The 27,890-nt window shown below is 38.1% G+C and overlaps 6 protein-coding genes across 18 annotated transcripts; 3 read left to right on the top strand and 3 right to left on the bottom strand.

Moving 5' to 3' along the window:
- Positions 1-1,095: 1,095 nt before the first annotated feature.
- LOC112164215 (nitrate regulatory gene2 protein-like) lies at positions 1,096-2,529 on the top strand. The gene has a single exon (XM_024300442.1). It carries the CDS (start codon positions 1,096-1,098, stop codon positions 2,527-2,529), a length of 1,434 nt encoding a protein of 477 aa, XP_024156210.1.
- Positions 2,530-2,734: 205 nt separating this feature from the next.
- On the bottom strand, positions 2,735-8,260 carry LOC112201639 (formin-binding protein 4). 6 transcript variants are annotated; one of them, XM_040506135.1, is made up of 11 exons: positions 7,999-8,018; positions 7,614-7,712; positions 7,273-7,452; positions 6,932-7,056; positions 6,151-6,755; positions 4,689-6,016; positions 3,974-4,053; positions 3,792-3,884; positions 3,648-3,721; positions 3,287-3,419; positions 2,735-3,110 (listed from the first exon to the last, which is right to left on the bottom strand). In XM_040506135.1, the coding sequence occupies exons 5-11, from the start codon at positions 6,627-6,629 to the stop codon at positions 3,027-3,029; spliced, it is 2,271 nt and encodes a 756-aa protein (XP_040362069.1). In that variant the 5' UTR covers positions 6,630-6,755; positions 6,932-7,056; positions 7,273-7,452; positions 7,614-7,712; positions 7,999-8,018; the 3' UTR covers positions 2,735-3,026. The 6 variants fall into 6 exon arrangements, with proteins under 6 accessions (XP_040362069.1, XP_040362070.1, XP_024198310.1 ...); XM_040506136.1 differs by having other exon boundaries at positions 7,336-7,452; XM_024342542.2 differs by lacking the exon at positions 7,273-7,452 and having other exon boundaries at positions 7,999-8,260.
- Positions 8,261-9,115: 855 nt separating this feature from the next.
- LOC112201641 (calcineurin B-like protein 3) lies at positions 9,116-12,496 on the top strand. Of its 3 annotated transcripts, none has more exons than XM_024342549.2 (10): positions 9,116-9,435; positions 10,311-10,381; positions 10,475-10,629; positions 10,727-10,809; positions 10,982-11,053; positions 11,197-11,305; positions 11,462-11,514; positions 11,600-11,680; positions 11,807-11,919; positions 12,194-12,496. In XM_024342549.2, exons 3-10 carry the CDS (start codon positions 10,506-10,508, stop codon positions 12,249-12,251), a joined length of 693 nt encoding a protein of 230 aa, XP_024198317.1. In that variant the 5' UTR covers positions 9,116-9,435; positions 10,311-10,381; positions 10,475-10,505; the 3' UTR covers positions 12,252-12,496. The 3 variants fall into 3 exon arrangements, with proteins under 3 accessions (XP_024198317.1, XP_024198318.1, XP_024198319.1); XM_024342550.2 differs by having other exon boundaries at positions 10,307-10,381; XM_024342551.2 differs by having other exon boundaries at positions 9,121-9,435; positions 10,982-11,041.
- A 1,047-nt stretch (positions 12,497-13,543) lies between these two features.
- Positions 13,544-16,847, bottom strand: LOC112201640 (heat shock protein 90-2). Its single transcript, XM_024342548.2, has 3 exons — positions 16,615-16,847; positions 15,708-15,849; positions 13,544-15,594 (listed from the first exon to the last, which is right to left on the bottom strand). Exons 1-3 carry the CDS (start codon positions 16,735-16,737, stop codon positions 13,766-13,768), a joined length of 2,094 nt encoding a protein of 697 aa, XP_024198316.1. The 5' UTR covers positions 16,738-16,847; the 3' UTR covers positions 13,544-13,765.
- A 1,327-nt stretch (positions 16,848-18,174) lies between these two features.
- LOC112167343 (peptidyl-prolyl cis-trans isomerase FKBP16-1, chloroplastic) lies at positions 18,175-25,480 on the top strand. 6 transcript variants are annotated; one of them, XM_040505665.1, is made up of 14 exons: positions 18,175-18,315; positions 18,579-18,752; positions 18,923-18,957; positions 19,365-19,458; positions 19,569-19,629; positions 21,857-21,902; positions 22,445-22,515; positions 22,697-22,750; positions 22,972-23,602; positions 23,703-23,781; positions 23,906-23,981; positions 24,415-24,515; positions 24,756-24,811; positions 25,231-25,480. In XM_040505665.1, the coding sequence occupies exons 1-9, from the start codon at positions 18,257-18,259 to the stop codon at positions 23,011-23,013; spliced, it is 636 nt and encodes a 211-aa protein (XP_040361599.1). In that variant the 5' UTR covers positions 18,175-18,256; the 3' UTR covers positions 23,014-23,602; positions 23,703-23,781; positions 23,906-23,981; positions 24,415-24,515; positions 24,756-24,811; positions 25,231-25,480. The 6 variants fall into 6 exon arrangements, with proteins under 6 accessions (XP_040361599.1, XP_040361597.1, XP_040361596.1 ...); XM_040505663.1 differs by having other exon boundaries at positions 19,341-19,458; positions 23,541-23,602; XM_040505662.1 differs by having other exon boundaries at positions 19,341-19,458.
- On the bottom strand, positions 24,016-27,619 carry LOC112167345 (receptor-like serine/threonine-protein kinase SD1-8). The gene is given in 6 exon segments (XM_024304357.2): positions 24,016-24,069; positions 26,206-26,349; positions 26,433-26,583; positions 26,667-26,904; positions 26,992-27,262; positions 27,548-27,619. Coding segments are annotated over 6 exon segments (930 nt in total).
- Between the last annotated feature and the right edge of the window lie 271 nt (positions 27,620-27,890).

The raw sequence follows: 27,890 nt of genomic DNA, 5'->3' as shown, positions 1-27,890 counted from the left end.
CAATTAATATTACTCGGACTAATGATTTGGAACTCCATGAAACTTGGTTTTAGAAATGGAATTTATTTTGGTATTCGACGTAACAAGTTATTGCACCAAAAGTTTTCTCAATTTCTCCTCATTCATATTCACGCTTCTACCTCGATTTTACCTTCCATCTCAAAGTAATTTTTTATCAAATCTATTCAAATGCCTTGCGTATCTTTAGGAGTGTGGCTGAACTATTTTTAGTTTATGCTCCTAATGGTTTGCGGCACGGTAACGTGACCGATTTGAGGAGGTGCAAATTGGGGCGTTACAGTTACACCCTTAGCTCTCTTCAAAAATTGATCCTTTTTCTGTCAATTCATCTGCCAAAACTGTGACAACAAGGCACAGGCCCACCTCTTTTCTTATCAGCATCATTCACCACTTCATATTAAAGAACATTTTCTTACAAAAATTATATTTTGCTTCGTCCGCAATCCCAACAATCCAAGAGAAGTTTAAAAATAATAAATAAATAAAAAATTCCAGGAGAAGATACACATCCAAAGTGGAAGAAACTCTGGATCTTTAATATTCTGTTAATTACATCAACGTGCTATTCAACATATACATAGATCCCTCTCCAAGTCCCACAGGCCACAGAGTCAGAGGCACAACCCAAAAATTCTAAATATAATCATAACCAACAAAATATTAATTACCAAAAAAAATTAAAGATATAACCACCAACGAATACCGCCCGAAATTGTTTGGTGAGCTGTGAGCATTACTTACCAAAAGATATATACTTACCAAAAAAGATATTCCTGTTCCTTCTAGGTCTGCACTATTATTCCTAGCTATTGTTTAATAGATTTGCACAATATATTTTCCTTATCCTTATGGGTTTGCCATATTTGCCTATATAAAAGGCATACCCCTCTTGCGCTTATTACAATTCAAAACTGTTTCGCCGTTTCGCGTGGTGCTTCCTCTACAAAACCACAGCTTTTGAGTTTTACTTTTCTGCAACCAACTACGTACCATAACCCCTTCTTCTCTTTTCTACCAAAGTCGGACGTAAACCCAGACCAAACAGAGATCAACTTGGGCAATTCTGCGTCACACATGGAGTCCAATCATAAATTTCTAGCCAAAGAAATATCTCTTTGTAAAAAGAGACGGAAGGATCTGACAAAGGCTTTAGAGCGAAGGTGTGCCCTTGCGAAACGACAGCTGAAGTTTAATCGCTGTCACCAAGAAGTAGCCGAGGCCATAAAGGCGTTCATCGAAGAACAGAATCCCTCTCCCTCTGAAACCCCGGAAGCTAGAGGCGAACTAGTTGAATCTTCGATTATGGAAAATGTTGATGATGGTGGTTTGATCACAAGGAGACAAGAGAATAATGATGTGCCAGAAAGGAGGGACGTCTCGCAATTCTTGAAGGCATTGGAAGAGGTCGAAAAACAATTTTGTAAGTCCCATGAGTCTGGTAAGGATGTCTCAAAGAAGTTGGAGACAGACAGTATTGGAATCAAATTAGCTGCATCATCACTACCTTCGAAACTGGTCAGGTCACTGTCAAGAAGCAGCTCTAGAGTTGGTTGTTCAACCTTTTATGGTTCTGAAATAATGGGTGAAACCCTAGGAGCACTGAGGCGTTGGGAGGAGAAACTCTATCATGAACTGAAGACGATCAAAAAGGCCGAACCCAAGAGGCAGAAACCCAAAGATTCCAGCAGTGAAAACCATCCTAATTCAGAAACCGAGATGAAAATAATGTCGAATGTGAAATGTAAAGTTGCCAAAAGGGCTGCTGATTATGACTACGAAGAGATTACAAGATTGAGAAAGGAATGTTTGCTTCCCAAACTTGGTGAGCAGCTAGATGGGTTGGCGGGAAACTGGAAAGCAATGTCAGAGTTTCATGAAAGCCAAAAGAAGATTATGTCTCAAGTAAGAGAATCTCCCAACCATCCATTACTCTGCGAAGATAACCACCAACAAGCTACCAAAAAGCTCAAAGCACGGCTTTGCAATTGGCTCGACTGCTTTAAGTCCTACGTTTCTCTACAAAAGAAATACACGGAATCTCTTTGTTGGTGGCTCTTTCATAACGACAAACCAATAATACTCGGAGACAATGATGGTGATTGGTTGATTAACCTGAAAAATCTGGAAAGTAATACAAAGGAGGTGACTACTGAGATGAAAAGGTTCCAGAAACATGTTGCAGCCCTATTAGGCCAACAAGGGAAGGAGCATGACCAAAAGAGGGAGGTCAAGCGACTTGAGAGCCGACTCGAGATTAAGAAGCGGATGATTAATCCTGCGAACGAGAAGCAAACCTTGGAGGAGATTGAGAAGTTAAAGGAGAGGATCGAGAGAACTAAAGAGACGCATCAAAGTAAAATGCAGGAGACGCAGCAAAAGGTGAATCAATTTCAGACAGGGTTCTCTGCTGTTTTCGAAAAGCTAGCGGATTTTTCAAGAAAAGCCGACGAAATCTATACTGAGCTTATCAAACACCTGCCAAAAACCCATCTGGATACGCAAACATAACCATCTTGTAGTTTGAAGGCAATGGCAATTTTAGACACGCGGAGTTTAGTGTTGACTTTTCTTCTTCGTTATCTTTTCTTTTCGTCGTCAGTCAATGTGTTTTTTTATTTTTTAGGACAACTGCTAAATGGAACTACGAAAGAGTACTCTTGTGTTTCTGTAACATCTTGATATTTTCGGTTAACAAATAAATTTAAAAAAAGGATAATCAACAAGAGAAACAATTAAATTGTCAACGAACTTGCATAATGTGCTAAAAGCTGACCTAGTACTAGATGCTTTCCTCCTTTGAAGGATGCATAAAGGGGGATTTTCCATTGCAACAAAAACCTAGCTTCCTTCTTAGAAGTACTTGCAACTAGTTGCATATAACATTGTGACGATAACAAGATCGCTTGAGCACAACAGACGGCAAGTGATATAACTGCTAACTGAAGGGTGACTATACAAGGCAAAAACACATTATCTTCTCAAAAAATTTCAAAATTTGAAATGACTCATTTTGTTGGTCTCGTCCAAGTAGTTTCTGAGGTTACAGTATTTCCGTAATAAACCTGCTTCGATGATTCATCCCAGTAAACCTGAAAATGGGACAAAGCAAAGGCTATATTTCAAAAGCCATAAAATGTAATTGGTCATCAAAGGCATGAAATTAATCCACATAAGGATTACTTCGACAGCCTGTCCATTAAAGAGTGAAATTACTGGCCAGTAAACAATGGCTCGTGGAAAATAAGGGTTCCAGTAAAACATATACCTGCCATCCAGAGGGCAGATCCCTTGAATGTTCTGTTAGATCGGGCTGCTGGTTCCCATTACTAGGTGCTTCAGGTGCAGTCTGTGCAGCTTCACGGGCTAACTGAGCCTTTCTCCGCTTCACCTTCTCACGCCTGTATGAAACAGAATTTCACATCACATAAGATCGCATTGAAGTAGATATACAACATGGAGAAAACAACCTAGTCACACTTATCTCATTCAAAAAAAAAAAAAAATCACAATTATGCATATACATGTATGAATACATATGCAAATCTTGTTGGAACTTCATCCCTACTGCCGCTAAGCAAACTAAATAATTTCTTTGAAAAATTTCTTTAACCAAAGAGTTCCCATACCAATTGCCGCCCAAAGGTTGAAAATTAGCATTATCTTTGGCCTCTCCACTCGTAATTTGTTGTGAATACCATTCCTGCAAGGAAAGGAACGTAAGAAACCAGGAGTCGAAACAAAGTAACTAGTATAAATAAATTCCAGCATACCTCTATTTCCCTTTGTCGCTTCCTCTCTAGCAACTCATATGTATTCTCAGGTTCCTCCTCATCTTCAAGCAACTCCTCTTTTGCTGCTTTCCACTGATTCAAATTTACATATTAAATTCAGGTGAATCCAAAATATTCAGATACGAGTAGTATCGTGGCAAACTAGATGAGAGGGAACATACCTTGTCTACCAAACTGGAGACTTTCTTATTAGACCTCAAGGAAGAAGAAGCTGGGATTGTCCGCTTTTTAGTACGTACAACTGAAAAGAGAATTAAATAATGAGAGTTGTATATACATGTCGTCAATTAGCAGGTTTAATATCATATGATTAAATGAAAAAAAGGTACTTGTCGGCTTGTTGTTTTCATAATATATGCAACTATGCAGACTAGAGGGGAATAAGCCAAAAAGACAAGAAAAAAATTCTCTTTTACACATTATATTGCCAATGAGTTGCAACCTGTCATTGCTGAATTCAAGAACAGAACAAAAGAACAAGAGTGGCAGTACTGCAACATCAACACCTTCATAGATTTCATTTACAATCGTTTGTTAAGTAGGACATACTTGAAGGAAGATTAAAACTATTATGGAGTATTTCTTTAACTAGTTGTACCTTCTGAATACATGTTATCCAATCAAGAAAAACACGTACTGTATTTAATATAGTCAGAAATAACTTTACCCAAAAAAAAAAAAAATAGTTACACTTTAATTGAACAGCTGTAAAATATATAACAGGCCACTGAAGTACCATATCAGCCATCTATTAATGACGCATGCTTACCAAAAATTCAACCAGTAAAAAGTCCATACATGAGACCAAGTTTATAAGGTTTTTTTCTGAGAACATTACCATGAACAACAAAGATACCCATAGATCAAAAGCTTTACCTTTTGATTGAACCTTCGCAACCACTGATGTAGCCGGAATAGGTGCAGCAGTAGAGACCGAATTAGTTAATGGAACAATATTATCTTTTTCCATAATAGTTGCAGATGCTTGGACTGTGGCTGAGGTAGATGGAGCCTGCACAGTTGAACCACTGCTGCCTACTTCTTCAAAGGAGTTGATAGATCTAGGGTGATCAGATGCAAGGTTGTCAGAGCTAAGAGGAGCAGCCCCACTGTGAAATTGTGAGTCTACACTACTGACTACAGGTGCGGCAGGTGCTGTTCCATCTTGAAGCCCATAATATGTGACAGGCGCAACAGGATTTGCCACAACCTGAGCATTTTCAGTGTAGGTGCTAGGAACTGCACCATAGTAAACTGGTACGTGGGGTATAGCAACTTGACATCCTTCAGTGTGTCCATAATAATTAGCACCAGGTGCTTCAGCAACTGCATGTCCATAATATTCAAAACTGGGAACCGTATAGGAGTAACTATACTGTTCTGCATAGGGAGGTTGTCCTGTCTCAGAGTAAGACGGAAGTGGAGGATATGGAGGTTCAGGTGGTGGCTCATCAGGTGGAGGCGGAGGAACCTGTTCATTATCAGGTGGGGGTGGAGGAATCCATTCCTCATCTGGAGGAGGTCGAACCGCGAAAGTATCCTCTGAAACTAGCGATGTATATAGGGAAGGTGGACTAGACTGATTTGGCTGTTCTGTTGCAGTGAACTCCCGGGCATGCAATGCATAAGAAATAGCTGTATTTCCTGCTGGATTTGAATCTTCAACTTCCATGTCCACATCCATGTCAACATCTTCCACAGCACAAACCTCATTCTTAATAGTTGACTCATCAGGAACTACTATCCCATGGACTTGTTCACTTGCACCAACCTCCACATGTCTACTTGGGGAGCCAATTGCAGAAACATGCTCATCTTTTACAATGGAGTCTTTAACTTCTTGATCTTCATTGACTGTATCCGCACTAAGAGAACCCTGATAATCATTTAGAGAGGACATAAGTTGCTTATTTTCTGCTCGATCTACTTCAGTTTTAGACCCCATGCTTTCCGGGACATTTATTTCTCCCTGGGAGAATGATGTATGAGATGCCTCAACTTCATTTGATTCTCCAGACTTAACAATGTTGGACATTTCATCATTAATACCACTCTCAAGCCGCTTAAGCTGTATTTCAGAATGCATCCAGAATGGAAGCAGAGATGACCCATAGGAAAAAAGTGACTTCAAATCAAACAGTCTAATTTCAACTTCCAAAATGTACTTTGTGATCCAGTCAACGCCTTGCACTTGATCCTTGGACCTGAAGCATACAAAGAAGTAATTATTATCAAAAAAAAATATATAGGAAAGATACAACTAATGAAGAATGAATGAGAAAATAAGTAAATGATAAGATGTATTTCTATGTGAAGTTAGGAGGGGCGGAGAGAGTACCGTTGTAGCAACTTCAATCTCTCTAACAAAGCCTCCGTATATTTTACAAGATGAGAAGAGGGATCAATCTCTGATCCATTATGGCATCCTAGATTCCAGTCATTCATCTGGGACCCATCCCCATATATGCCCTGAGGAACCATATTGGAAGACCCTTCAATCACGTCAGAATTAGAATGCTCTTGTGTACCTACAGGTAGATTCTCTGGCTTTTCATCAACAGAAGGCTGGTCACAGGTTAACTTGGTTGCTTGAGCCAAAACATCAGGCACTTCCCATGAAGTTTCCCCAGTTTCAGTATTCCAGTAATAATAGCTTTTACTTTCTTCATGCATCACAATCTTCCAACCTGAACTGACATCACCAATGACTTGTACATTAGAACTTTCAGGCAAAGAAACTTTCTCTGTCAAATCCACTTCTGTACGGAAATCCCTGGGGGCCAGATCACCATTTTCTCTTTTATCACTGTCTTCCATGCTCTGATCACGATCCAGTGAATCAGAGTTCGTATCCACTTCCTTTTGATTGAATTTCTGAGAAGCAGGCTCATCGCCGCCTTTGATGTCCAAATTCTGGCCCAATTCATTAAGCGCACTCTTAACCTGATAAAGGCAAAGCATTTAGCATGTTAACTAAGAAATTTGTGACAACAAAAAAATGAGAGAGAGAGAGAGAGAGAGAACACTGTACAAGCACCAAGGTACTCAGAAACTGAGATCAAGATTGGTGAGGCCATGAGGTATAATGGAAGGAAAGAAGAGAAATTCATTCTGATTACCTCATCATTATTCTGAGGCGAGGAATTCTCTACAGCAGCATCACTAAGAGTTTTATTTGAGCCATCATCCAACTCCTCATCACTATACTGGCCAAGTAAAAGCAGCGGATTTTCTGGTTGCTGACCTGCAGACATAATAATACTAGCATGTCAAATACTACTCAATCCTTCATAATACCTCCTTCAGTAATCACCAACATATGAAAACCTTAGCAAACAGAAAGGCTACAATATCTATGTGAATGGAAGTAATTGCAACTAAGATTGGGAGAGGCGAAAGCTGTCTAAGCATGCAATATAATAATTGAACTGAGAATTCCGGATCTCTTCATTGCAAGCACCTGTTACAAATGGAAGGAAAATGTCAGCAGGGCGCAAAGCAATAAAGCCAGGGACATACGAACCGATAGAAAAATTTCCCAGCCGAAATCTCCAGAATGATTTGACGCTGCCAAAAAGCGCAAACTGAATGGGGAGTGATTCATAATTTCACTGCGGCCGACCAGTGAATGTCCTCCAACCTACAGTCCGAAAACAAATTCTTTGGGGGGAGGGAGGGCAAACAACATAACAATGTCTTGTACATTATAGTTTCCATAATTCCACCGAGAACAACATAATGTTGGGCACACATGTCCTCTCTACAAAGTCCTTTTTTTTGAAGAAAACTGACGGAACCCACCTGAAGAAGAAGATGGTGAATTGGGTAACCCAGACTCGCCTTTCGAATGTACTTCTCCTCCTACTCCCTCATGTTCAGCAGAGCCACCCAAATCTCCTCCTACACAGCCACATACAATACAATCTTTAGTTCAACATAATTGCCCTAATTACAGTAAACTTATTGCCCTAATTACAATAAATTTCAGCAATTTCGCTACAACTCTTCAGTCTAATTAAGAATACAATCTAACTTAGCTACAACTAGAAGAGCAGAAAACTCCAAAAATGAAATCAAAAACCCTAAACAGATTAATCTGATTTACTCAATTATTCATATAGATAAATTCATGCATGTATAGATATATATATATATATATATATATAGAGAGAGAGAGAGAGAGTACCAGGGGTTCGGCGAAGAGATCGAGCTTGACTCTGCGACCAGAGTTGGACATGGCGGCAAGACGACGTCGTTCTTTTCGGTTCCCCATGGATTGGAATCTCAGGGCTTTCGCTTCTCATACACTCACAGCTCGAAAAGCTTGCTTGCTTGCCCTAATTTCAAAGCTTTCAATAATTTTGATTTGAAAAGAAGGAAATAGCTTTTGTTACTCTTCGTCTTCTTCTTCTTCTTCTTCCTTTCACTCTGTTACTTTCTCTGCGATTTTCGCTTTTATATATGTATGGTTCTGATGGACGGTCATAATTGGTTTGGATATTCGAAATGGACTGCTGAGTACATAACTGGACCGACTCCTTTGGTCCAATGGGCCTCGAGCTTTTGAGTTTTTGTTCTTTTCTAACTGTTTTTTGTTGATAAGAGTTTTGATTTCGTGTTTTCTTTTGCTTTTGATACCATTTGAGGTTCCGCAATATTCCTTTAAATTTATGGACAAGTGTTGTATAAATGCACCTCTCCTTACTCCTTAGTTTGGTCCAATGCCACCTCTCCTTAGTTTGTAATTCATAACCCAACACATCCGCAAAATTCTGGGTGCGCCCGTGTTTTGTTAGTGACTTATTTCCGTCAGATATGGTATTAGTCAGACCTTACCTCTATCGCGAATTGCTTTCCTTTTTCATCGTCGAATCTCTTTATTATAAAGGGAAAGCGTTAAAATTGTCCTTGTGCTTTAGGGTCATGGTTACGTTTGCTCCTATGATTTAGAAATGTCTAATTGTAGTTATTAAGTTTGATAAATCAACCGTTAATTCTATTGCGAATTGCTTTCGTCGTTGTCGAAACTCCTTTAATATAAAAAGTGATTATCAGCCCATTCAAAAAAAACAATGATTATCAGTATTTATTATGTTGTATTGAACTTCTTAGACATTTTTATTATCACATGTCGTGTCGTGTCTATATTTACATAAATTTCACGCTTTAAAAAAAAAAACCATGGAAAAAATTTCAAAATACCTAATAATGATGACTTTTAAAAAGTTTGAGAATGATTGCTTAGAGATAATTTTTCTTTTTCTCAAAATCCCCAAAAAGAAAAAAAGAAAAGAGAGAAAAAACAAACCCAACCTCCCCAATAATGCATTATCGGCGCATGACAATCCGCCAATCCAACTCCCGTACGGCGTCGTATTCCACTTGACGTCATAAAATGCCATGCTCTTCTTGTTCCTCTTCCCTTCTTCTTCTTCTTCTTCTTCTTCTTTCTAAGAATCACATTCCTCGTTAACCCTTGTTCTTCAGATTCTCTAAAGCCACCCCCAGTTGCACAGAGATCCTGTGCCACCACCACCACCAGGACCCTCCTTCTCTCTCTCTCTCTCTCTCTCTCTCTCTCTCTCTCTCTCTCTCTCTCCAAGTAAAGATTGGTTTTTTACATGTAATCCTCTAAATTCTGAAATCAAAATCTCATCTTTATGATATCTTCACCTGTTTTCTGATTTTCCCAATTTTCTGGGCCACCACCCAGATCGCTTAGCTATCTCTGTTTCAATTTGTATATGCTCATCTGTTCGGTTTGTTGTTTTCTGTGGTTGGATCTCGGATTCGGATTCGGATTCGGATTCAAAACCCATTCTTGTTTATGATTAGATGTTTTTGTATAGAATTTGTATCAATGATTCTGGTGTGAACTAATAATAGTCACTTTCATAAACTTTTAAGTTCATATTTAGTTTGAATTTTCTTCAATTATGCTTTTTTGATTTTTTTTTTTTTAATTTTTCAACCAATTGGTGCTGTGAAGCATTGAGAATGGTAGGAATTCTGTTAGCTGGGTGAAGATTCGTCGTTTGAATTCGATTCTTATGGTTTAGATTGAAGATTGGTCTGGTGATTTTGAGGATTGTATTGGTGATAAGAATGTGTGTGTGTTTTTCATATTCAAATCCATTTTGATTTCGAGACCCCAATACTGATTTTCGTATGAATGAGCGAGTGTGTATCTGTGGTGAGGTACTGTAAAGGTCACTGGTTTGATAGATGCGAGTAAATCATGAAATTGTCACCGAAAGAGTGTTTGAATATTGGATTAGGACTGTCTAGCTAAGTTTTGCATTATGATGGTTTTGTTTGTTTAGGACTCGGATGTGCTAGGCCCTATTTGATGTTACAAGACTTTCATGTTCAGTTATACACTTTGCTTGTTTCATTGTCAGTCTATTATTAAGCTTTACAAGAGCAATTTATTTATTTTTTTTTTTTTTGTGGTGAGATATTTCTCTAATATATAGCTCATCTATCTGTCAAAGACAGATCCAGGTTTGGCTGCTCCACGGGTCTTGGCATTTGGGTGTGTGTAAAAAGAAGCAGGAAATGGTTAAAAGGTTCGTTTTGTTATCCACAAGTTATAGAATGTTTAATTTAAATGAAACATTTGAATTTAATGTCTTATTTCTACTCTTTTTCATGTGAACCAGGTATGGAGTGTTTTGATCTCCAAAAAATATCATGTTGCAGTGCATAGAGGGGTTAAAGCATTTATGTGCTTCCCTACTGAGGTGCTGTGATCTTGACTTGTATAAACAATCAAGAGGATTAGAAGACCCTGAAATTCTAGCTAGAGAGACAGTGTGTATGTTATTTAACCCCGAGATAAATTTTTATTTGTATCCCCTGTTTGAATCTCTTCGTGTTAACTAAAATAGATGCTGATTACCTTTTTTATGCAGTTAGCGTGAGTGAAATAGAGGCACTTTATGAGTTATTTAAGAAGATCAGCAGTGCAGTGATTGATGACGGATTGATCAACAAGGTTTGTATTTTGTACATTCTTTCTATTCCTTTGGGAACACTTCCCCTGTATAGATTTGGGTTTCCCATATTGCAGATTCTCATATTCTAGGTCCCATTCTCGTTGCTCAATTACTTTTTTTTCTTTTCGTTTTGCGTCATACCTCTTGTCTTTCTTTTATGCCATTGTGTAGGAGGAGTTTCAATTGGCATTATTCAAGACAAACAAGAAAGAGAGCCTGTTCGCTGATCGTGTACGTTTTTCTGTGAGACATTAAATCCTCATCAAACTTGTCATAGTCTTTTTTTTAATCACATATCTTTATTGTATATTCCATCATTAGACCATCTCAAGGCAATTTCTTAATGTCTTAATAAGGAACCGCTTATTTATCACTTGTTTTTGCAGGTATTTGACTTGTTTGACACAAAGCACAATGGAATACTAGGTTTTGAAGAGTTTGCTCGCGCTCTCTCTGTCTTTCATCCTAACGCCCCCATCGACGATAAGATTGAGTGTACGTATCTGAAATTCATTATGAATATTTCCTGCTGTTGATTGTAAAACGATGTTTATTTTGCTAACTCTGTGGTATATCAATGCGAAACATAAGACTTAAGCCTTTGATCAGTATAGTTTATGTATTACTGATCTTTATGATGTCAAATTCCAGTTTCTTTTCAATTATACGATCTCAAGCAACAAGGCTTCATTGAAAGGCAGGAGGTAATATTTTTGTTTCATTTGTTATCTTTGATTTCATTTATAAGTTTCCATCTGTTTTTAACCAATAATGTATTTCTACATTTAGGTGAAGCAAATGGTAGTGGCTACCCTAGCGGAATCTGGCATGAATCTTTCAGACGAGGTGATAGAAAGTATAATCGATAAGGTGCTTTCTCAATCCATCTTTCATTTCTGTGATTTAAGGAACATGTTGGTTAAGTGGAGGAGTTTATGGTTTCTTACTGAAGTTTGATTTTGATTTTACTTTCTTTGTTTTGGAACTTGGTTTCAGACATTTGAGGAAGCTGATACAAAACATGATGGGAGGATCGATAAGGAAGAGTGGAGGAGCCTTGTTTTGCGGCACCCATCCCTTCTTAAAAACATGACTCTTCAGTACCTCAAGTAAGTCCCAGATACAATAATCATGCTAGAGCCTCTCACACACACCAATCCTTCCCCTATGCTGGCTTTAAGAGTAATAACAATTTTTGACACTATCTGGTTTCTCAACCAAAAGTGTCACCCTAATCTTGTTATCCGGATCTCTGCCTTGGTTCTAGATGAAACAGCCTGCAACATGTTACAGATTCCACATATAGTTTAACTTGTTTATAGATCCACTACATAGTGCTCGACTTCTGAGTATAACCGTGATTTTTTTTTGTTTTCTGAGCAGAGACATCACCACAACATTCCCAAGCTTTGTATTTCACTCACAAGTCGACGACACCTAGAAGTTCAAATTTCCATTTTAAGCAGGGGAGACATTATTTTTTAATTTACTTATTGCGATTGCATGTTTCCGAAGAATATGGTCCAGTCTAATGTAAAGGGCCAGGTAGAGAATTTTCTTCATACCATATTTGTTTTTTCTTTTGAATATTTTTGGATGTGTGTAATTGATGCTCAACGAGTGACCATGCTCTAATGATATGTCGGTTTTGATTTTGGGTTTTCTATAATACCGAATCTTATGAAAGGTGGTTGGGTTAAAAATACACGATGTTGATGTTTAATCTATATTCTACCGTCGCTGCTGCAACTGTCATTCTTGCTTATAACTTTAACGGTGCTGACTTCTGAGAAGAAAGGTTAAAAATGTCTCTGATCGAACTAGCTTGATTATGTAGAGCCGAGAATGTCATTGGTTTTTATATTGAATTGGTTGAAGGAATTTTAGATATACTTGTCTTAGGTTTGTATTCAGTGGTAGAGACACATGGATGCTTAACCAATATATTATTATTCTCGTTCGCACCCGAACTTCGGCTAACCAATGATCAAGGATTGAAGTTTTGCTAACAAATGGTGTGCTCATATCACTCATTCAGCAATATGACCAAAGAAGAAAAATGAAGTCGGCTAACCGATGATCAAGGACTGTACATCTGCTAACAATTGCTAGTATCATTCATTCAACAATGACCAAAGAAGAAAAGTAAGTTTGTACCCAAAAAAAAAAAACAAAGAGGAAAGTACACAAGGACTATCATACCAGGGATTTCTGGGTATGAGAATCTACTTTTAGAAAGATGAAATTTCATTCCCAAACAAGAGAGTTTCTGGATTCTATGAATAAGCTGTGAGTATCTGTAATTGTCAACTTGGACATTTCCATATCTTCAACAACTGGAAGATGTCAGAGTGTAGGTGTACATGTAGACTTCATTTTTTCACCAGAGCACAGAATTACAGATGCTAAGGAAGAAGAGGCCTCCCAACTGAGCCCCGTTATGTTCACAACAGCTCCGGGACAGAGAACCCTAAGGTGTCAAATATTAGTCCACCTCAACCTCTGAAAAGAAAAAAGTTCTCCTGCACATTCAGCATCCACAGAACTTCATATAAAGAAACCTCTATGCCAAAGAGCAATTACGAACATGTTAACCATCAAGGCCATAGCAAAGGGCAGCACAGCCTTTTCTTCTGGCTTAGACCTTACATTCCAGTACGATCAACACGTTAAGAATAACAATCAGGTAAGATCAACACAACATAAAAACTCAACCACGAAGGCAAGAACATATCCACGATAAAACTCACAAACAGAAATTTAAAGAATAAGAGAAGATAGGAGATTAAATGGGTTACCAAAATGCATTAAAAATTATAATATCCGATAGCAAAACCCATCAACCATCCAAAACTAACCAAAATATTAAGAGGTTCCAGGTAAAATAAATAAAAAAGACAGAAATATCACTACTGCGCAAAAAGTAAACATCTACTGGTGGGTCGGGTCTCTTGTTTAGTCGACTTCCTCCATCTTGCTCTCAGCCTCAGCATCAACATCCTCCAACGGGGGCATGTCAGCATCACCATCAACGGCATCATCATCAATGCTCAGTCCAAGCTTCAACATCCTGTGGATCCTGTTGCCGAAGGTGTTGGGGTCATCAAGGCTGAACCCAGAGGTAAGCAGGGCAGTCTCAAAGAGAAGGAGCACAAGGTCCTTCACTGACTTGTCATTCTTGTCTGCATCAGCCCTCTTTCTGAGCTCCTCCATGATTGGGTTCTCGGGGTTGATCTCCATGGTCTTCTTGGAAGACATGTAACCAGCCATGCTGTTATCCCTCAAAGCCTGAGCTTTCATGATCCTTTCCATGTTGGCAGTCCAGCCATACTCACCAGTCACCAAACAGCAGGGAGAATCGACCACACGGTCAGACACCACAACCTTCTCAACTCGGTCACCCAACACATCCTTGACAACCTTGCAGAGTCCCTCAAACTTCTCCTTCAACTCTTCTTTCTTCTTGGCCTCGTCCTCAGTCTCATCAAGCTTGAGACCCTCCTTGGTGGCAGAGACGAGCTTTTTGCCCTCATACTCCTTGAGCTGACCAACTGCATACTCATCAATGGCATCAACCATGAACAGAACCTCATATCCCTTCTTCTTAAGCTTCTCTAGGAAAGGAGAGTTCTCAACGGCCTTCTTGCTTTCGCCAGTGATGTAGTAGATATCTTGCTGGCCCTCCTTCATCCTTGTGACGTAGTCCTTAAGGCTGGTCATCTCATCACCGCTCTTGGTTGAGTGGTACCTCAACAAATCAGCAAGCTTGGTCTTGTTCTGGGAGTCCTCATGGATTCCGAGCTTGAGGTTCTTTGAGAAAGACTCGTAGAACTTGTTGTAGTCCTCCTTGTTCTCAGAAATCTCAGTGAACATCTCAATACACTTCTTCACCAAGTTCTTGCGGATGACCTTCAAGATCTTGTTCTGCTGCAACATCTCTCTGGAAATATTGAGGGGAAGATCCTCAGAGTCAACAATACCCTTCACAAAGCCAAGGTATTCAGGGATCAACTCCTCACAGTTGTCCATGATAAAGACACGGCGGACGTAGAGCTTGATGTTGTTGGGCTTCTTCCTTGTGTCGAAGAGATCAAATGGAGCCCTCTTGGGAACAAAGAGGATGGCCTTGAATTCCAGCTGACCCTCAACTGAGAAGTGCTTGACAGAAAGGTGCTCTTCCCAGTCATTGGTAAGACTCTTGTAAAAAGCAGAGTACTCTTCCTTGTTGATATCTTCTGGCTTCCTCATCCAGATGGGCTTTTGCTTGTTAACCAATGACCATTCATGAGAAATTTCCTGGATTTTCTTCTTTTTCTTCTCCTCCTTCTCCTTCTCTTCGTCAACTTCCTCTACCTTTCCTTCCTCTTCCTTCTTTTCTTCTTCATCCTCATCATCAGAAATCTCCTTCTCAGTGGTCTTCTCAATCCACAAGGAAATTGGGTAGCTGATGAACTCAGAGTGCTTCTTGATCAAATCCTTGAGTCTGCGCTCTTCAAGGTACTCAAGTTGGTCCTCCTTGAGGTGGAGGCAGATCCTTGTACCCCTGCCAAGAGGCTCACCAGAGTCCCTGGTAACTGTGAATGATCCTCCAGCTTGAGACTCCCAGATGTACTGCTCATCATCATTGTGCTTGGCGGTGACAATGACCTTCTCAGCAACAAGATATGCAGAGTAGAACCCAACACCAAACTGCCCAATCATGCTAACATCAGCACCAGCAGCCAAGGCTTCCATGAATTCCTTGGTTCCAGACCTTGCAATGGTACCGAGGTTGTTGACCAAATCTGAAAACACAAATAAAGCAAATTCATTAATACCACAACATCAATTTCAGTATTGCAAGAACATATAATTACACCCCAAAAAAAAGCATATAATGAAAAGCAAAGCAACTTACCAGCCTTTGTCATCCCAATACCACTGTCAATAATAGTCAATGTGTTGTTGGTCTTGTCGGGGATAATGTGGATAAAGAGCTCTGGTTGAGACTCAAGCTTGCTCTTGTCAGTCAAGCTCTCAAATCTAATCTTGTCAAGAGCCTGCATAAATAGAACACCATACATGAGCAAAAGTAACTTTGGTAAAACAAAAAGGCACAAATTCAAGCAAAACCAACCCTGGATACAAGAACCCCTCGAGGGTAAATTAATTAATCTGCAGCTTAACAAGGATCCTCACAATCAAAACAAATCATCTTAAATGAAACTCAATTCCTTGACATAAACTCTGCACCCTACCAATTCCAATTTAAAAGCACTAACTACAACTATTTCTTTCCACATGATGACATGATTATGGTATTACAAATACAAAACACCCAAAATGCCATTGATCGTGATTATCACTGAGCCCAAAGCATGTTACACAACACTACAAAACCCCTAACTAAAATCTAAACCCTAAACCCCCAAATCCTACAAAATTAAACAAAAACACAGAGCTATCAGGCCACAAAGAAACAACCAAGTCAAAAACCCTTCACTACTGATTTCAAAACAACAGCTGCACAATACCACACAAATCATGATCTAATTTTCATTACTGATTTCCAATTAACAACTAAACCACAGATTGTTTACTCTCTTATTACTAAGAAACCATCATAAACCCTAGAATCAATAATCAAGTCTAAAGAGTCGCAGATCTCTAATAATCCAACACTAGATGTAAAGAAAACCAGTCCATAATGCAATCGCTCACAATCCAAACAAGAACAATAAACCACAACGAACGAACAATCAAGAATCACTACTCAAATAATGAAATCGAATCCGGATGAACAAATAAAAGACAAGAAGACTCACATCGGAGGCATTGCTGATAAGCTCACGGAGAAAGATCTCCTTGTTGCTGTAGAAAGTGTTGATGATCAAGCTGAGAAGCTGGTTGATCTCGGCCTGGAAGGCAAACGTCTCGGTGTCCGCCATTGCCGCTCGGAATTAGGGTTTTCGGAGCAGATCTAGGGTTTCAGAGAGAGCGAGGGAGAGCCGAAGAAGACGAAGAAGTTTTTAGAGAGAGAAGCGTAGTGGTCTTTAAGGTTGAGTGAAGCGATGGTTTTATAGTGGACACTAGGGTTTCTAGATCCTTCGGTTTGCCAATTTATTTGGATCTGTTTTTTCTTTTTTAATTATTTTTCCGGGTTTTTCTTCGGTGTTGCGGTTTGTGGGAGCCCCGGTTAGGTTTAGACCCGCGTTGGATTGGTGCCACGTGGAAAGTCTAGATTGTTCGGAAGGGGGAGGGTTTTGGGCCCCCCCGTCGGCTTGAAGAGGAAAGGACACAGCCCAATGGGAAAAGCCGAAAAGGGGAAAATATTTGAAGTTGCTATGAAGTTTAGGGGAGTCTTCCTCACGTTTGAATGGTTCTTTCTTCCTTTTTTGGCTTTTTCTTTTCTTCTGATTTAAGAAAAGAATATTGCAATCTCCACGAAAAGAACTTATTGTTCATAAAATTTGTTTTTATTCCATTTTGACAAAGAATGCTCCAAGCTCTTCATGTCAGCCTAAGTAATGAGATTTAATTATGATATACTAGATCATGGGTTCGTTCCCTTTATACTAAAAAAATAACTTTAAAATAATAACATTGAAAAATATGATTCGAAGTGTTGATTTGAAATCTTTTTTTTTTCCATACTCTTCTAATGGAGTGCAAAAATTGAAAATTTATTTTTGCAGATTCTTTTAATCATATCTGTTTACATGGGCAATAATAAGTTCATTTGATGGCTGATAATAAATACATGTTTTAAGTTGTTATAATTTCATTTTTTGAATTTGATACACGTGATTGAGATCTACTTATCTCTAACAATCCCTTAAAAGTATCCCTTAGATGAGTATAATTATTCTTCTAATTAAGTACAGCAACAAAACGGTTACAATTGAGCCATAAGTAATTAAGAAGCAAAGTGAAGAAAAAAAGTAAATATCACCCATCACTCCAAACATAGTGAGACATTTTCAGAGATCAAAACTTATTGAGGACATGATGACACATGAAGCAAACTAATTCAAATTTTTTTCTTTTTGAGGAAAAACAACTCATATTTTTATACATAACATTTATATTTTGGATAAATTTATTCTTACATAAGCAAAGCTTCCAAGAATATAACAAAATAAAAGCTTTTGAGCAAAACAAGAACTAATTTTTGAGGCAAAGAAAAGCTAATTCATATATATACAAAACAAGAAAAAAAAATTTAAAAAATTGCTTCAACTTGTGGGTAGGTGACAAATATTTATCATCATGAATCATTTGTACCCGTTGACTGACTTGACTCGAAGACCCTGCCTTCCGGGTCGGGTGACTCGGGTCCAAAACCAATGCCCCATGGAGTGTACCATGCAGACCCGAACACATTAGCAAAACTCTCCCTCCTTCTCAAGCTAAAGGTCCCTCCAGGTTTATCCATTTATCTCCAAATTCTTGAACTCCCTTAGGCAAATGGAAACTCTCTCAGTTCCAAGCTTTCTTCAACTCCCATGTTCTCCCAAAAATCCAAGGTAAATTCTTCCATCAACTTACAAATGCATTCAATGTAGTAATCTAAAGTTACATTGATTACCCATGAAAGATATCTTATAGAATTGCATAACAATGTGCTCAGGACCCAAATTGATTCCCAGTGTTCTGATTCAACCTAAAGATTCAATTTTGGGTGATTGAAAATTTATGTTCTTCCAGTTGACTATGCTCTGTCACTTATTTACATTTTGGTTTCAGTTCTGTGTGAAGACTAGTGATTATATTGTTGTGGGTAAACCAGATATGTAGATAAAGAGCCACCCAAGAACGCTGTGGCTGCTAAGAATTTGCATGAAAGATTTCCCAAAAGATTACCAAGGAGGCTGCTTTTGCAGTTTATGGGGTTCTGCCCAATCCTATCACATCCTGTTTTGGCTGCACCAATGCCGGAGATGAAGGAACCTGAAGTGATTCGGTAAGATTTTGTATGTGGGGTTTTGTTTGTTTCCATTTTGGTTTTGATTTTTGCTTTTAAGTTTAAGCTCAAAGTTCAGGGCCTGATGGTTATGTTGAGGATTGAGCTTTGTATTTAAAATGTGTATGAGTCTCATATGTAATATTTGTTTGGAAATTTGAAGCTTCCAGGACCTTAAAGCTTCCCAGTGGTGTGAGGATCCAAGGTACAGAATTTATAAGATTCCACATAATGCTGCTTACTCAGGAAGGATTTTGCCTGTAATTGGTATCTTAAAATTGGTGAACAGTTTCAGTGATGTGGCCTTACCCCTTATGATCTTCAATGATTATTCAGTAGTACCAATCTCCACATTGCCTTGACATGACTTGGATTTCATTTGCTCACACTTGCAATACCATATGAAACTCTTAAGATATGTGATGTGCTATTTCCGTGAGGGTAGCTGTTGGTAATTTGAGCTCAAAATTTTGAAAACCCCGTGTGTGGAATCAAATCACATTCGCATTTTATAGGATTGCATCGTTTGTCCCAGCAACAAGGCACCTTGGACTTATATGATTAATTCAGTTTAATCTTGAGTGACATTAATCCGGGGTTTCCGTTTCCTAGAGATTGTTGAAGGGCAAGGACCAGCAGCCACCAAAGGAGATTTGGTTGAAATTAACTATGTATGCCGTCGCACAAATGGCTATTTTGTTCATAGGTAGATAACTAAATCCTGTAGATTGTGTTCCATTTGTGAGCAAATGTCATTTGGAATTTTCATCTTCCTAGCTCTTCAACGTTTCTCACTGGCAATCTGTTCTGATGTAGCACTGTTGATCAATTCAATGGAGAAAGCACACCTGTGATACTTCCTTTGGACGAAAATCAGGTTATATCTTGTCTCATTGTAGCATATATTTCCTAAGAATGTTAGCATTCCAGACTTTATACGAATACGCCATCATGTGTTACATACTTTACTATTCAGATTATAAAAGGCTTGGAGGAGGTTCTGGTCGGCATGAGAATCGGAGGTGTGTTCTAACTCTTAAGGCTACAATTATAAGAGCTGCATTATGTACTTGCTTGCCGGTTTCTTACTCTTTTTATAATTAGGAATACAGTAAAAATAAAGTACAGTTTTGATAAATGTACTTGATAAGTGGATCACTGTGGTTGATCTTTCCTCTTGCCATTCCTCTTGTACTGATAGATGTACTTCTTGGTTATTGCCATACTTCCTCTCATTGCTAGGTCAGGCATTGTGTAACAAACTAACAATATGATCATCCGTAATGTATCTTATGTTGGAGATGTCTTCAATTCTGTCCAAAATCTCTACAATTCTATGAGAGAAAAATTATAAAAATAAAAATAAAAAGCAATTGGCTTGAATTTTTAAAGATGGCTTTTAAAATATTGTTGATCTGTTGGCATAATGCTATTAGGCTTGAGATAACATCTTTTTTAGTTTTGTTATGGCATACATAGTATTGACCAAAAAAGAGTTATTGGATACATACACAGAAACAAATTACTCATATTCAGCTTACTTTTCAGGAAAGAGGAGAGCATTGATACCTCCTTCTGTGGGATACACAAATGAAAGCTTACAACCAATTCCTGAAGAGGTAAACTTATCAACGCTTGATACATTCCCTCAACTCTATTGTTAAATGGTTTCTTCTTGGCGTGCCAGTCATTTAGAAACCCTCTCTTTATTTCATTCCCTAGCTATGACTGTAGTTGAAGAAGTAGTTTCGGTTGCAACAGATTAAAGTAATACTGCGTTAATTCTGTTGGTTGCAGTTTGGCCCTCGACGCAGCCTCTTGTCTCATGTAAATGAGCCTCTGATATTCGAGGTGCAGCTCTTGAAACTACTATGAGTTTATGAAGTGTATATGTACTAAAGCACTTATAAAGTGTGAATATATTCAAACTCTTATCAAGTGTATATGTATGCAAACACTCACCAAGTTGTACCAAGATAAATACTCTTAAGATTTTGCCCCCGAGTGATATAGTTATTTTGACCTTTGATCCCACTGATTATGAAAATTCAAAATTTCTTCAATTAGGTGAACAAAATTAATTTTGCACCTTCAAGAGCTGCAATATAATTCCATGCCTAGTGATTAGCACCAATAGTCCAACTTTTAGCTAGTAGAAAACTGGAAATGGATTCCTCCATCTTCGAATTTAGACATTTGGTTCATGACGGGGAGCCTCTGCCATTGTGATTTGGTGCTCTGAGGTTTTGCTTCCAATTCCTGTTGATGCCTGTCAATTAACCGAAAAATGCTTATAACTTATCAACCGACCATGGATGGATGCTGGTCTGAACTATTGTTGTTAGTATTCACCATTCTGCTACGAATTACAGCAAAGATGGTGCCAAAGCACTGGTGTTGACCAACCTTGACCAAAGGTTGTAACATCAGCAGAATCCAAAACATGCAGGAGTTGATATCTCTGTGCATCTTGCAAGCTCCACATTACCTTGACAGGACTTAGATTTCATTTGCTCACACTTGCAATGCCCTATGAAACTCTTAAGATATGTGATGTACTATTCCATGAGTGTAGCTGTTGGTAATTTGAGCTCCAAATTTTGAAAACCTGGTATGTGGAATGGAATCATATTCCCTTTTCATAGAATTGCATAGTTTGTCCCAGGAACAAGGGACCTTGGACTTATGTGATTAAGTCAGTTTAATCTTGAGTAACGTCAATCCTGGGTTTCCTTTTCCTAAAGATTATTGAGGGACAAGGACCAGCAGCCACCGAAGGAGATTTGGTTGAAATGAACTACGTATGCAGGCGCACAAATGGCTATTTTGTTCATAGTTAGATATCTAAATTCTGTAGATTGTGTTCCATTTGTGAGCAATGTCATTTGGAATTTTCTTCTATCTAGCCCTTCAACGTTTCTCACTAGCAATGTGTTCTGATGTAGCACTGTTGATCAATTCAGTGGAGAAAGCACACCCGTGATACTTCCTGTGGACGAAAATCAGGTTATATCTTGTCTCATTGTAGCATATATTTCCTAAGAATGTTAGCATTCCAGACTTTATACAATACGCCATCATGTGTTACATACTTTACTATTCAGATTATAAAAGGCTTGGAGGAGGTTCTGGTTGGCATGAGAATCGGAGGTGTGTTTCTAACTCTTAAGGCTACAATTATAAGAGCTGCATTATGTACTTGTTTGCTGGTTTCTTACTCTTTTTATAATTAGGAACACAGTAAAAATAAAGTACAGTTTTGATAAGTGGATCACTGTGGGTTGATCTTTCCTCTTGCCATTCCTCTTGTACTGATAATTGTACTTCTTGGTTATTGCTGTACTTCCTCTTATTGCTAGGTCAGGCATTCTGTAACAAACTAACAATATGATCATCCGTAATGTATCTTATATGTTGGAGATGTCTCCGGTTCTGTCCAAAATCTCTACCATTCTATGAGAGAAAAATTATAAAAATAACAAATAAAATAAATATCGATGATGCTATTAAAATATTCTAAAATTAAAATATTCTAAAGATGGCTTTTAAAATATTCTTGATCTGTTGGCATAATGCTATTAGGCTTGAGATACCATCTTTTTGAGTTTTGTTATCACATGCATAGTAATGACCAAAAAAAGAGTTATTAGATACATACACAGAAACAAATTTATATTTAGCTTACCTTTCAGGAAAGAGGAGAGCATTGATAACTCCTTCTGTGGGATACACAAATGAAAGCTTACAACCAATTCCTGAAGAGGTAAACTTCTCAATTCTTGGTACATTCCCTGACCTCTATTGTTAACTGGTTTCTTGTTGTTTCATTATTCAGAAGCCCTCTTTTTATTTCATTCTCTTTCCCTTTTTACTATTACTGTAGTTAAAGCAGTTTTGATTGCCCACAGATTAAAATAATACTACGTTAATTCTGTTGGTTGCAGTTTGGCACTCGACGCAGCCTCTTATCTCATGTAAATGAGCCTTTGATATTCGAGGTGCAGCTTTTGATACTATTGAGTTTATGAAGTGTATATGTATTGAAGGACTCCTGAAGTGTAAATGTGTTCAAACACTTTATATGTTTCAAGCACTCACAAAGTTGCCCCGAGATTAATACTCTAAGATTTTGCACCCGAGTGATATAGTTATTTGAACCTTGATCCCACTGATTATGAAAATTCCTTCAATTAGTTGAACAAACATATTTACTGTGCAGCTTCAAGAGCTGCAATATATAATTCCATGCCTAGTGGATTAGCACCAATAGTCAAAGTTCTAACCAGTGGAAAACTTGAAATGGATTCCTGCTTTGAATTTAGACAATCGGTTCATGACAGGGAGCTTCTGCCATTGTGATGTGTTGTTCTGAGGTTTGCTTCCAGTACCTGTTTATGCCTGTCAATTAACAGGGAAAAAAAAACCATTTAAATTAACAACCGGCCATGGATGGATACCAGTCTGAACAATTGTTGTTAGTATTATGAATTACAGCAAAGGAGGTGCTAAAGCACTGGTGTTGGCCAACCTTGACAAAAGGGTGTAACATCTGCAGAATCCAAAACATGCATGAGTTGATATTTCTGTACATCTTTGTCTGATCTAGCATGTCAGTCAACATGCAAAGTTGAAGTTCTATTTTCCTTTTGCATTCTAGAGTCTTATTTTGTGGAGAAGTTGTGCGACTTGGCAAAGCTTTGGTCACTATGAGAATCATTGATTTCTGTTTATCTTTTTACTGTCTAACATTTTGTGGTCTTTTGTGGGTGATAAAACTACAACCTATAGAGCTGCATGTCATTGATGGGGTTCCACAGCTAATTTTTGTCAGTTCAAGCTACATCATTGAGGTTGGATATGTTCATTCTTATCTACCTTTAAAGCTATCTAACTATTATCAATTAGGCTAACTGAAACAATTTTTCTCTAAATTTTGGGTGTGCTTCATAGACGGTGGAAGCTGAATTCATCTCAGTTGATCATGTTCCTCATCTTAAACCATCTGATGGAGGTTCAGCAGCAACTCAATGTGAGCTTTCCTCCCTCTTATGCTTTTTCTTTCCCCTTGTTTTCGGTTCTTGCAGAAGAGTATAGATTTCAAATTGACAAATTTATAAACTATTGGTTGTGTGCACTGGCTGCTCATCTTACAGGAATGCACAGTGCCATCAAGATGCTCAATAGCAGAGTTAAGAGTGCTTCATCACTATCTTCTAGCTATGCTGAAAGGTATAAACATGCTTTGAGTAGAAGATGAGTTACATTAGGAGTAGATTTCAATATCAGAACACAGAAAATTTCTGTAGTCAAAAGACCCCTGAACATTCAAATTAAATAGATGCCAAAGTCACAAGATTGAATTTAAACTTCCTCAACTCTAGGATTGATGCCTAAACAAATTTTATATATTAGAACTCCCTCTTCAGATACATTTTCCATTTTTAATTTGGCAAAGAGGTATTATGAATATACAAAGCCACTTACTTCTGTAACTGCTTTTCTATCATAACATGTATTATCTTCGTCATTTCACCCTATTCATTTCTTGAAAGTACAACTCTATGCTTTTGTGTTGGCATTTGATGAAAGAAGATATATATTATTGGGTGCTGTACACCAAAAGGTCTAGAATTGATGGTATTTGTTGTTTATTTCCATGCAGGAGAAATACCTTGTGAGAATTCGCTGCTAAGACAAGTATCAAGTCTTCTCAGAAGGTTGCCTGCTGTTGAATCAGGGAAATTTCAAGATGACTTTTTGATGGTGAGTGTTGTTCGTCTCAAACTCCCAATTGCAAAATTCACTATTTTGGGTCTTGTCAAACCCCTTAAACCAGGAAAGGATTTTTCACATTCTTTATTTAAGAAAATGAGTATGATTATACCAACTAAAGAAGCTTATCACTGCAATAGGTTCACACCAAAGCTTATCATTGCAGATACTACAGAAAAGGCTGCTATCTTTATCTCATCAATGGTTCTATTGCTCTGTTTTCTTTTGTAGGAATACAATGACACATTGCTGATTACATATCTAGCTGTGCTTACCAACTGCTCGAGGTAAGATATATTCTTCCAAACTTTCCTATGTTCATCATTATATTGCAATAAAAGAAAAATAAACATTGCACTGTTTTCAGGTGGACAGTTTTTGTAGTGTGGTAACAGTTTTCGTTAGTACGCCTATATTAAGTTTTGTAATCAAGCCTAAAACAAAGTGGGTGTTGACGTAGGGTATAAGGTTTGATTCATAAACAAATTTGGGTTACCTACCTATATGATGAAGTTTGGAAGTCACAGCCTCTCAATTGTAGTTAATGCCTTAGCTAGTTTGTTCTCCTACAAGAGTTGTGTTAAGTTTCTGCTTATGTTTGATTTGTAATTGTGTTAGGGGATACACTGTTTAGACGTTGTATTGTAATTGCAGGATTTCACAATTTTAGTACCATATATTAACTAGTTTCTTAATTTTTTCCCAGTACAATGAAATAGCTGGTCGACAAGTTCAACACCGCTTATGACAGGCATAGCCGAAGAGGTGGAGGAGGACGTACTGCTTTCTTCTGAAAACCCCCTGCCATGCTTGCCATATCTGACAGATCGGACAGTCTGGTGTCCTTGATATCTTTTTTGGATGTTGCTGTAATGCTGTTTTAGATTCTGAGTGAACAGCTATATTGCTGAGACCCAAAAAGTTCCAAATTTCTTTTAAATTGCGTAGGTTTATCACTCTTTTGCTTCTCTACTTTACGAATAATCAGTGCAAACACCTTAGCTGAAGAACATGTCGGCAGGAGGTATCAACATATATTTTGAAGCCCCGTCTCTTTCCTTTTCGAATGAATTCTTGCGAAGGATTCATCGAGCATGATCTGAAGTTCTGAACCAACAAAATAGAACTTGTGACAGAGTATTTATGGTCCTCAAATTTAGAACCGGAGGTATTTTACTTGCTGAAGAAGAACCAGGAATACCCAAGAAGCTGATTTTTTTAGCTTCCTGAGCTGAAGAACCCAAGCTCAAACCTTTGGCTTTGGCCACCAAAGTCTGGCCATTTCTAAAAACCTGGTTTGGCGTCAAAGTATCTACTGCAATTCAAATTATTGAGTTTGAAGACAGCAAAATCAACATTGCAAATTCAATATGAGAAGCTTCAACTCTTGGGGTAGTCAGACCAAAAGCATTAAACATAAATTAAAATCAGATTGTGCGGTGAAACAAGGATTTCTCTTATATGTTGCCTTGCAGATGATCCATTTATACACTAGAAAATGATATACACACATATAGGCTATGCTATTTGATGAAGATTATACCTTACAATAGCTAGGATCTAATATTGTGATAGTTAACATTACAGTGCATGACTCGTCTGTTTTGGGTTTCCTTGTTAGGCAAAAACAGGGGTTTTTAGGCTGCGGTAGTGATGCAGTTTCACTTCTTAACATTAAAACCACAGAGGACATTGTAGGCCTATCTTCTGCACGCTCTTGGACGCATAAAAGCCCGACCTGCATGCATCTCAACACCTCAGATTCCAAAATGAATCACCAACTGATGAATCTATTATATCCACCTCCATTCCATAACTCCCAAAACTGCAACAATTTATAGCATTTCTTTGTTAGTAGCTAGGAAATGCAATGTCATTACAATATGCACATGATGTTTATTCACTTACATGTCCTAGGAGGTTTAGCTCATTGTTTGAATAATAGAATACTCTGTTCTTTTGACCACTGACAATCTCCAACACTAGAACACCAAAACTAAATATATCCGACTTGATTGAGAAGAGACCATCCATTGCGTATTCAGGAGACATATAGCCACTACAGATCATCGAGAAAGTCAAATTAGTATGTAAGGTCTAAGCATTACTTAAGAGAAATTGAATGCTTAGTATGGTACTCACTATGTTCCCACTACTTTTTTTGTATTGGCTTCTGTCTGATCCTGACCAAATATTCTTGCCATTCCAAAGTCCGATATCTTGGGGTCCAATTCTCCATCAAGTAGAATGTTGCTTGCCTTGAGGGCCCTATGGATGATTTTGAATCTCGAATCCTGGTGAAGATAAGGAAGTCCTCGAGCAATCCCACAGACAATGTTGGAACGCTTTTGCCAATCCAGCAAATACCTTTTCGCTTTATCTACAACCATTTGCAACTTAACTCCATTCTAACTCAAATTGGTTTATATGGCTCTTAAATAAAGGTGAAGTTGAGGCATGCACTAACCAAATAAAAAAGAATCGAGGCCTTTATTTTCCATGTATTCGTAAATCAGCATCTTTTCATCCGCATCAACACAGCAACCAATCAGTCGAACAAGATCTCTGTGTTGGAGCCTTGCAATTAACTTCACTTCTTTTTTGAATGGTACTTGGAAACTCCGAGTCATGCTGTCATACAACATTGCTTCCCTCGGACTTTTTCTTTTGGCCATCACTTCTCTCAAACTCAACATAATTTCACTAATGAGAGGCCACTTTGGCCTAATGAGAATGTGCTGACATATACAGAACAGCAGAGAAGTGAAGCACTTAATAGTCCTGCAAATCCAGGAAGCAAATAATGATTCCAAACTGTCATTGGATGGGAGAGCTGTGATATGCATCTCCATGGCAAGCATCTTCATAATTATTTTACGCAGATCCGCCAGGAAAAAGAGATGAGCACACAAAACAAACTTAGATTTCATTGTTCATGAAAAGTAAGCAATCTATATGTAACGAAGGTAATATATCTTTTCCTGAAAGAAGGATTAGAAGAACTTGAAGAGTTATCGTAGTACCTGGTTTGAGGCAACAGCATATATATTCTCCTCAGATGTTGCAGCGATTCTCTCGAGTTCTGGCAATCCCATTTGACCACAGGAGTATTCCTCTTTAACACATTACTTCTTCATGTGCAACCAATGCATGTAGTATGTTATTGACCATAAAGATTAATCGCAACAGAATATAATCATGGTTAAGCTGTGATGAAACTGTAAGCGTGTAATTTGCTTGTTTTATATCCACCATATACCTCAAACTGTATTCTTCAATGACTACCTCTATATTGGAACTCAAGAATCTTAAATAATGTTCTCTACAATCATTAAGATTCAGTTCATATCGAACTATGACATATGA

Source organism: Rosa chinensis, chromosome 5 (assembly GCF_002994745.2).
Source record: "Rosa chinensis cultivar Old Blush chromosome 5, RchiOBHm-V2, whole genome shotgun sequence".
Classification (NCBI taxonomy): Eukaryota; Viridiplantae; Streptophyta; class Magnoliopsida; order Rosales; family Rosaceae; genus Rosa; species Rosa chinensis.
This window is presented reverse-complemented; position numbering and strand designations above follow the sequence as displayed.

What these genes read in the sequence shown, in the direction of transcription:
- LOC112164215 (XM_024300442.1), top strand. Translation starts at nt 1,096, where the DNA reads ATGGAGTCCAATCATAAATTTCTAGCCAAAGAAATATCTCTTTGTAAA.
- LOC112201639 (XM_024342542.2), bottom strand. Translation starts at nt 8,116, where the DNA reads ATGAGAAGCGAAAGCCCTGAGATTCCAATCCATGGGGAACCGAAAAGA. An exon ending in TTCACCATCTTCTTCTTCAG is followed by an intron (nt 7,057 to 7,613) that starts GTGGGTTCCGTC and finishes TTATGTCTGCAG; the next exon opens with GTCAGCAACCAGAAAATCCG. An exon ending in TCTCCAGTTTGGTAGACAAG is followed by an intron (nt 3,885 to 3,973) that starts GTATGTTCCCTC and finishes AATTTGAATCAG; the next exon opens with TGGAAAGCAGCAAAAGAGGA.
- LOC112201641 (XM_024342549.2), top strand. Translation starts at nt 10,506, where the DNA reads ATGTTGCAGTGCATAGAGGGGTTAAAGCATTTATGTGCTTCCCTACTG. An exon ending in TCTAGCTAGAGAGACAGTGT is followed by an intron (nt 10,630 to 10,726) that starts GTATGTTATTTA and finishes TTTTTTATGCAG; the next exon opens with TTAGCGTGAGTGAAATAGAG. An exon ending in ATGACGGATTGATCAACAAG is followed by an intron (nt 10,810 to 10,981) that starts GTTTGTATTTTG and finishes GCCATTGTGTAG; the next exon opens with GAGGAGTTTCAATTGGCATT.
- LOC112201640 (XM_024342548.2), bottom strand. Translation starts at nt 16,737, where the DNA reads ATGGCGGACACCGAGACGTTTGCCTTCCAGGCCGAGATCAACCAGCTT. An exon ending in TTATCAGCAATGCCTCCGAT is followed by an intron (nt 15,850 to 16,614) that starts GTGAGTCTTCTT and finishes CTATTTATGCAG; the next exon opens with GCTCTTGACAAGATTAGATT. An exon ending in TATTGGGATGACAAAGGCTG is followed by an intron (nt 15,595 to 15,707) that starts GTAAGTTGCTTT and finishes TTGTGTTTTCAG; the next exon opens with ATTTGGTCAACAACCTCGGT.
- LOC112167343 (XM_040505662.1), top strand. Translation starts at nt 18,257, where the DNA reads ATGGAAACTCTCTCAGTTCCAAGCTTTCTTCAACTCCCATGTTCTCCC. An exon ending in TGTTCTCCCAAAAATCCAAG is followed by an intron (nt 18,316 to 18,578) that starts GTAAATTCTTCC and finishes TGGGTAAACCAG; the next exon opens with ATATGTAGATAAAGAGCCAC. An exon ending in CAGTGGTGTGAGGATCCAAG is followed by an intron (nt 18,958 to 19,340) that starts GTACAGAATTTA and finishes CTTGAGTGACAT; the next exon opens with TAATCCGGGGTTTCCGTTTC.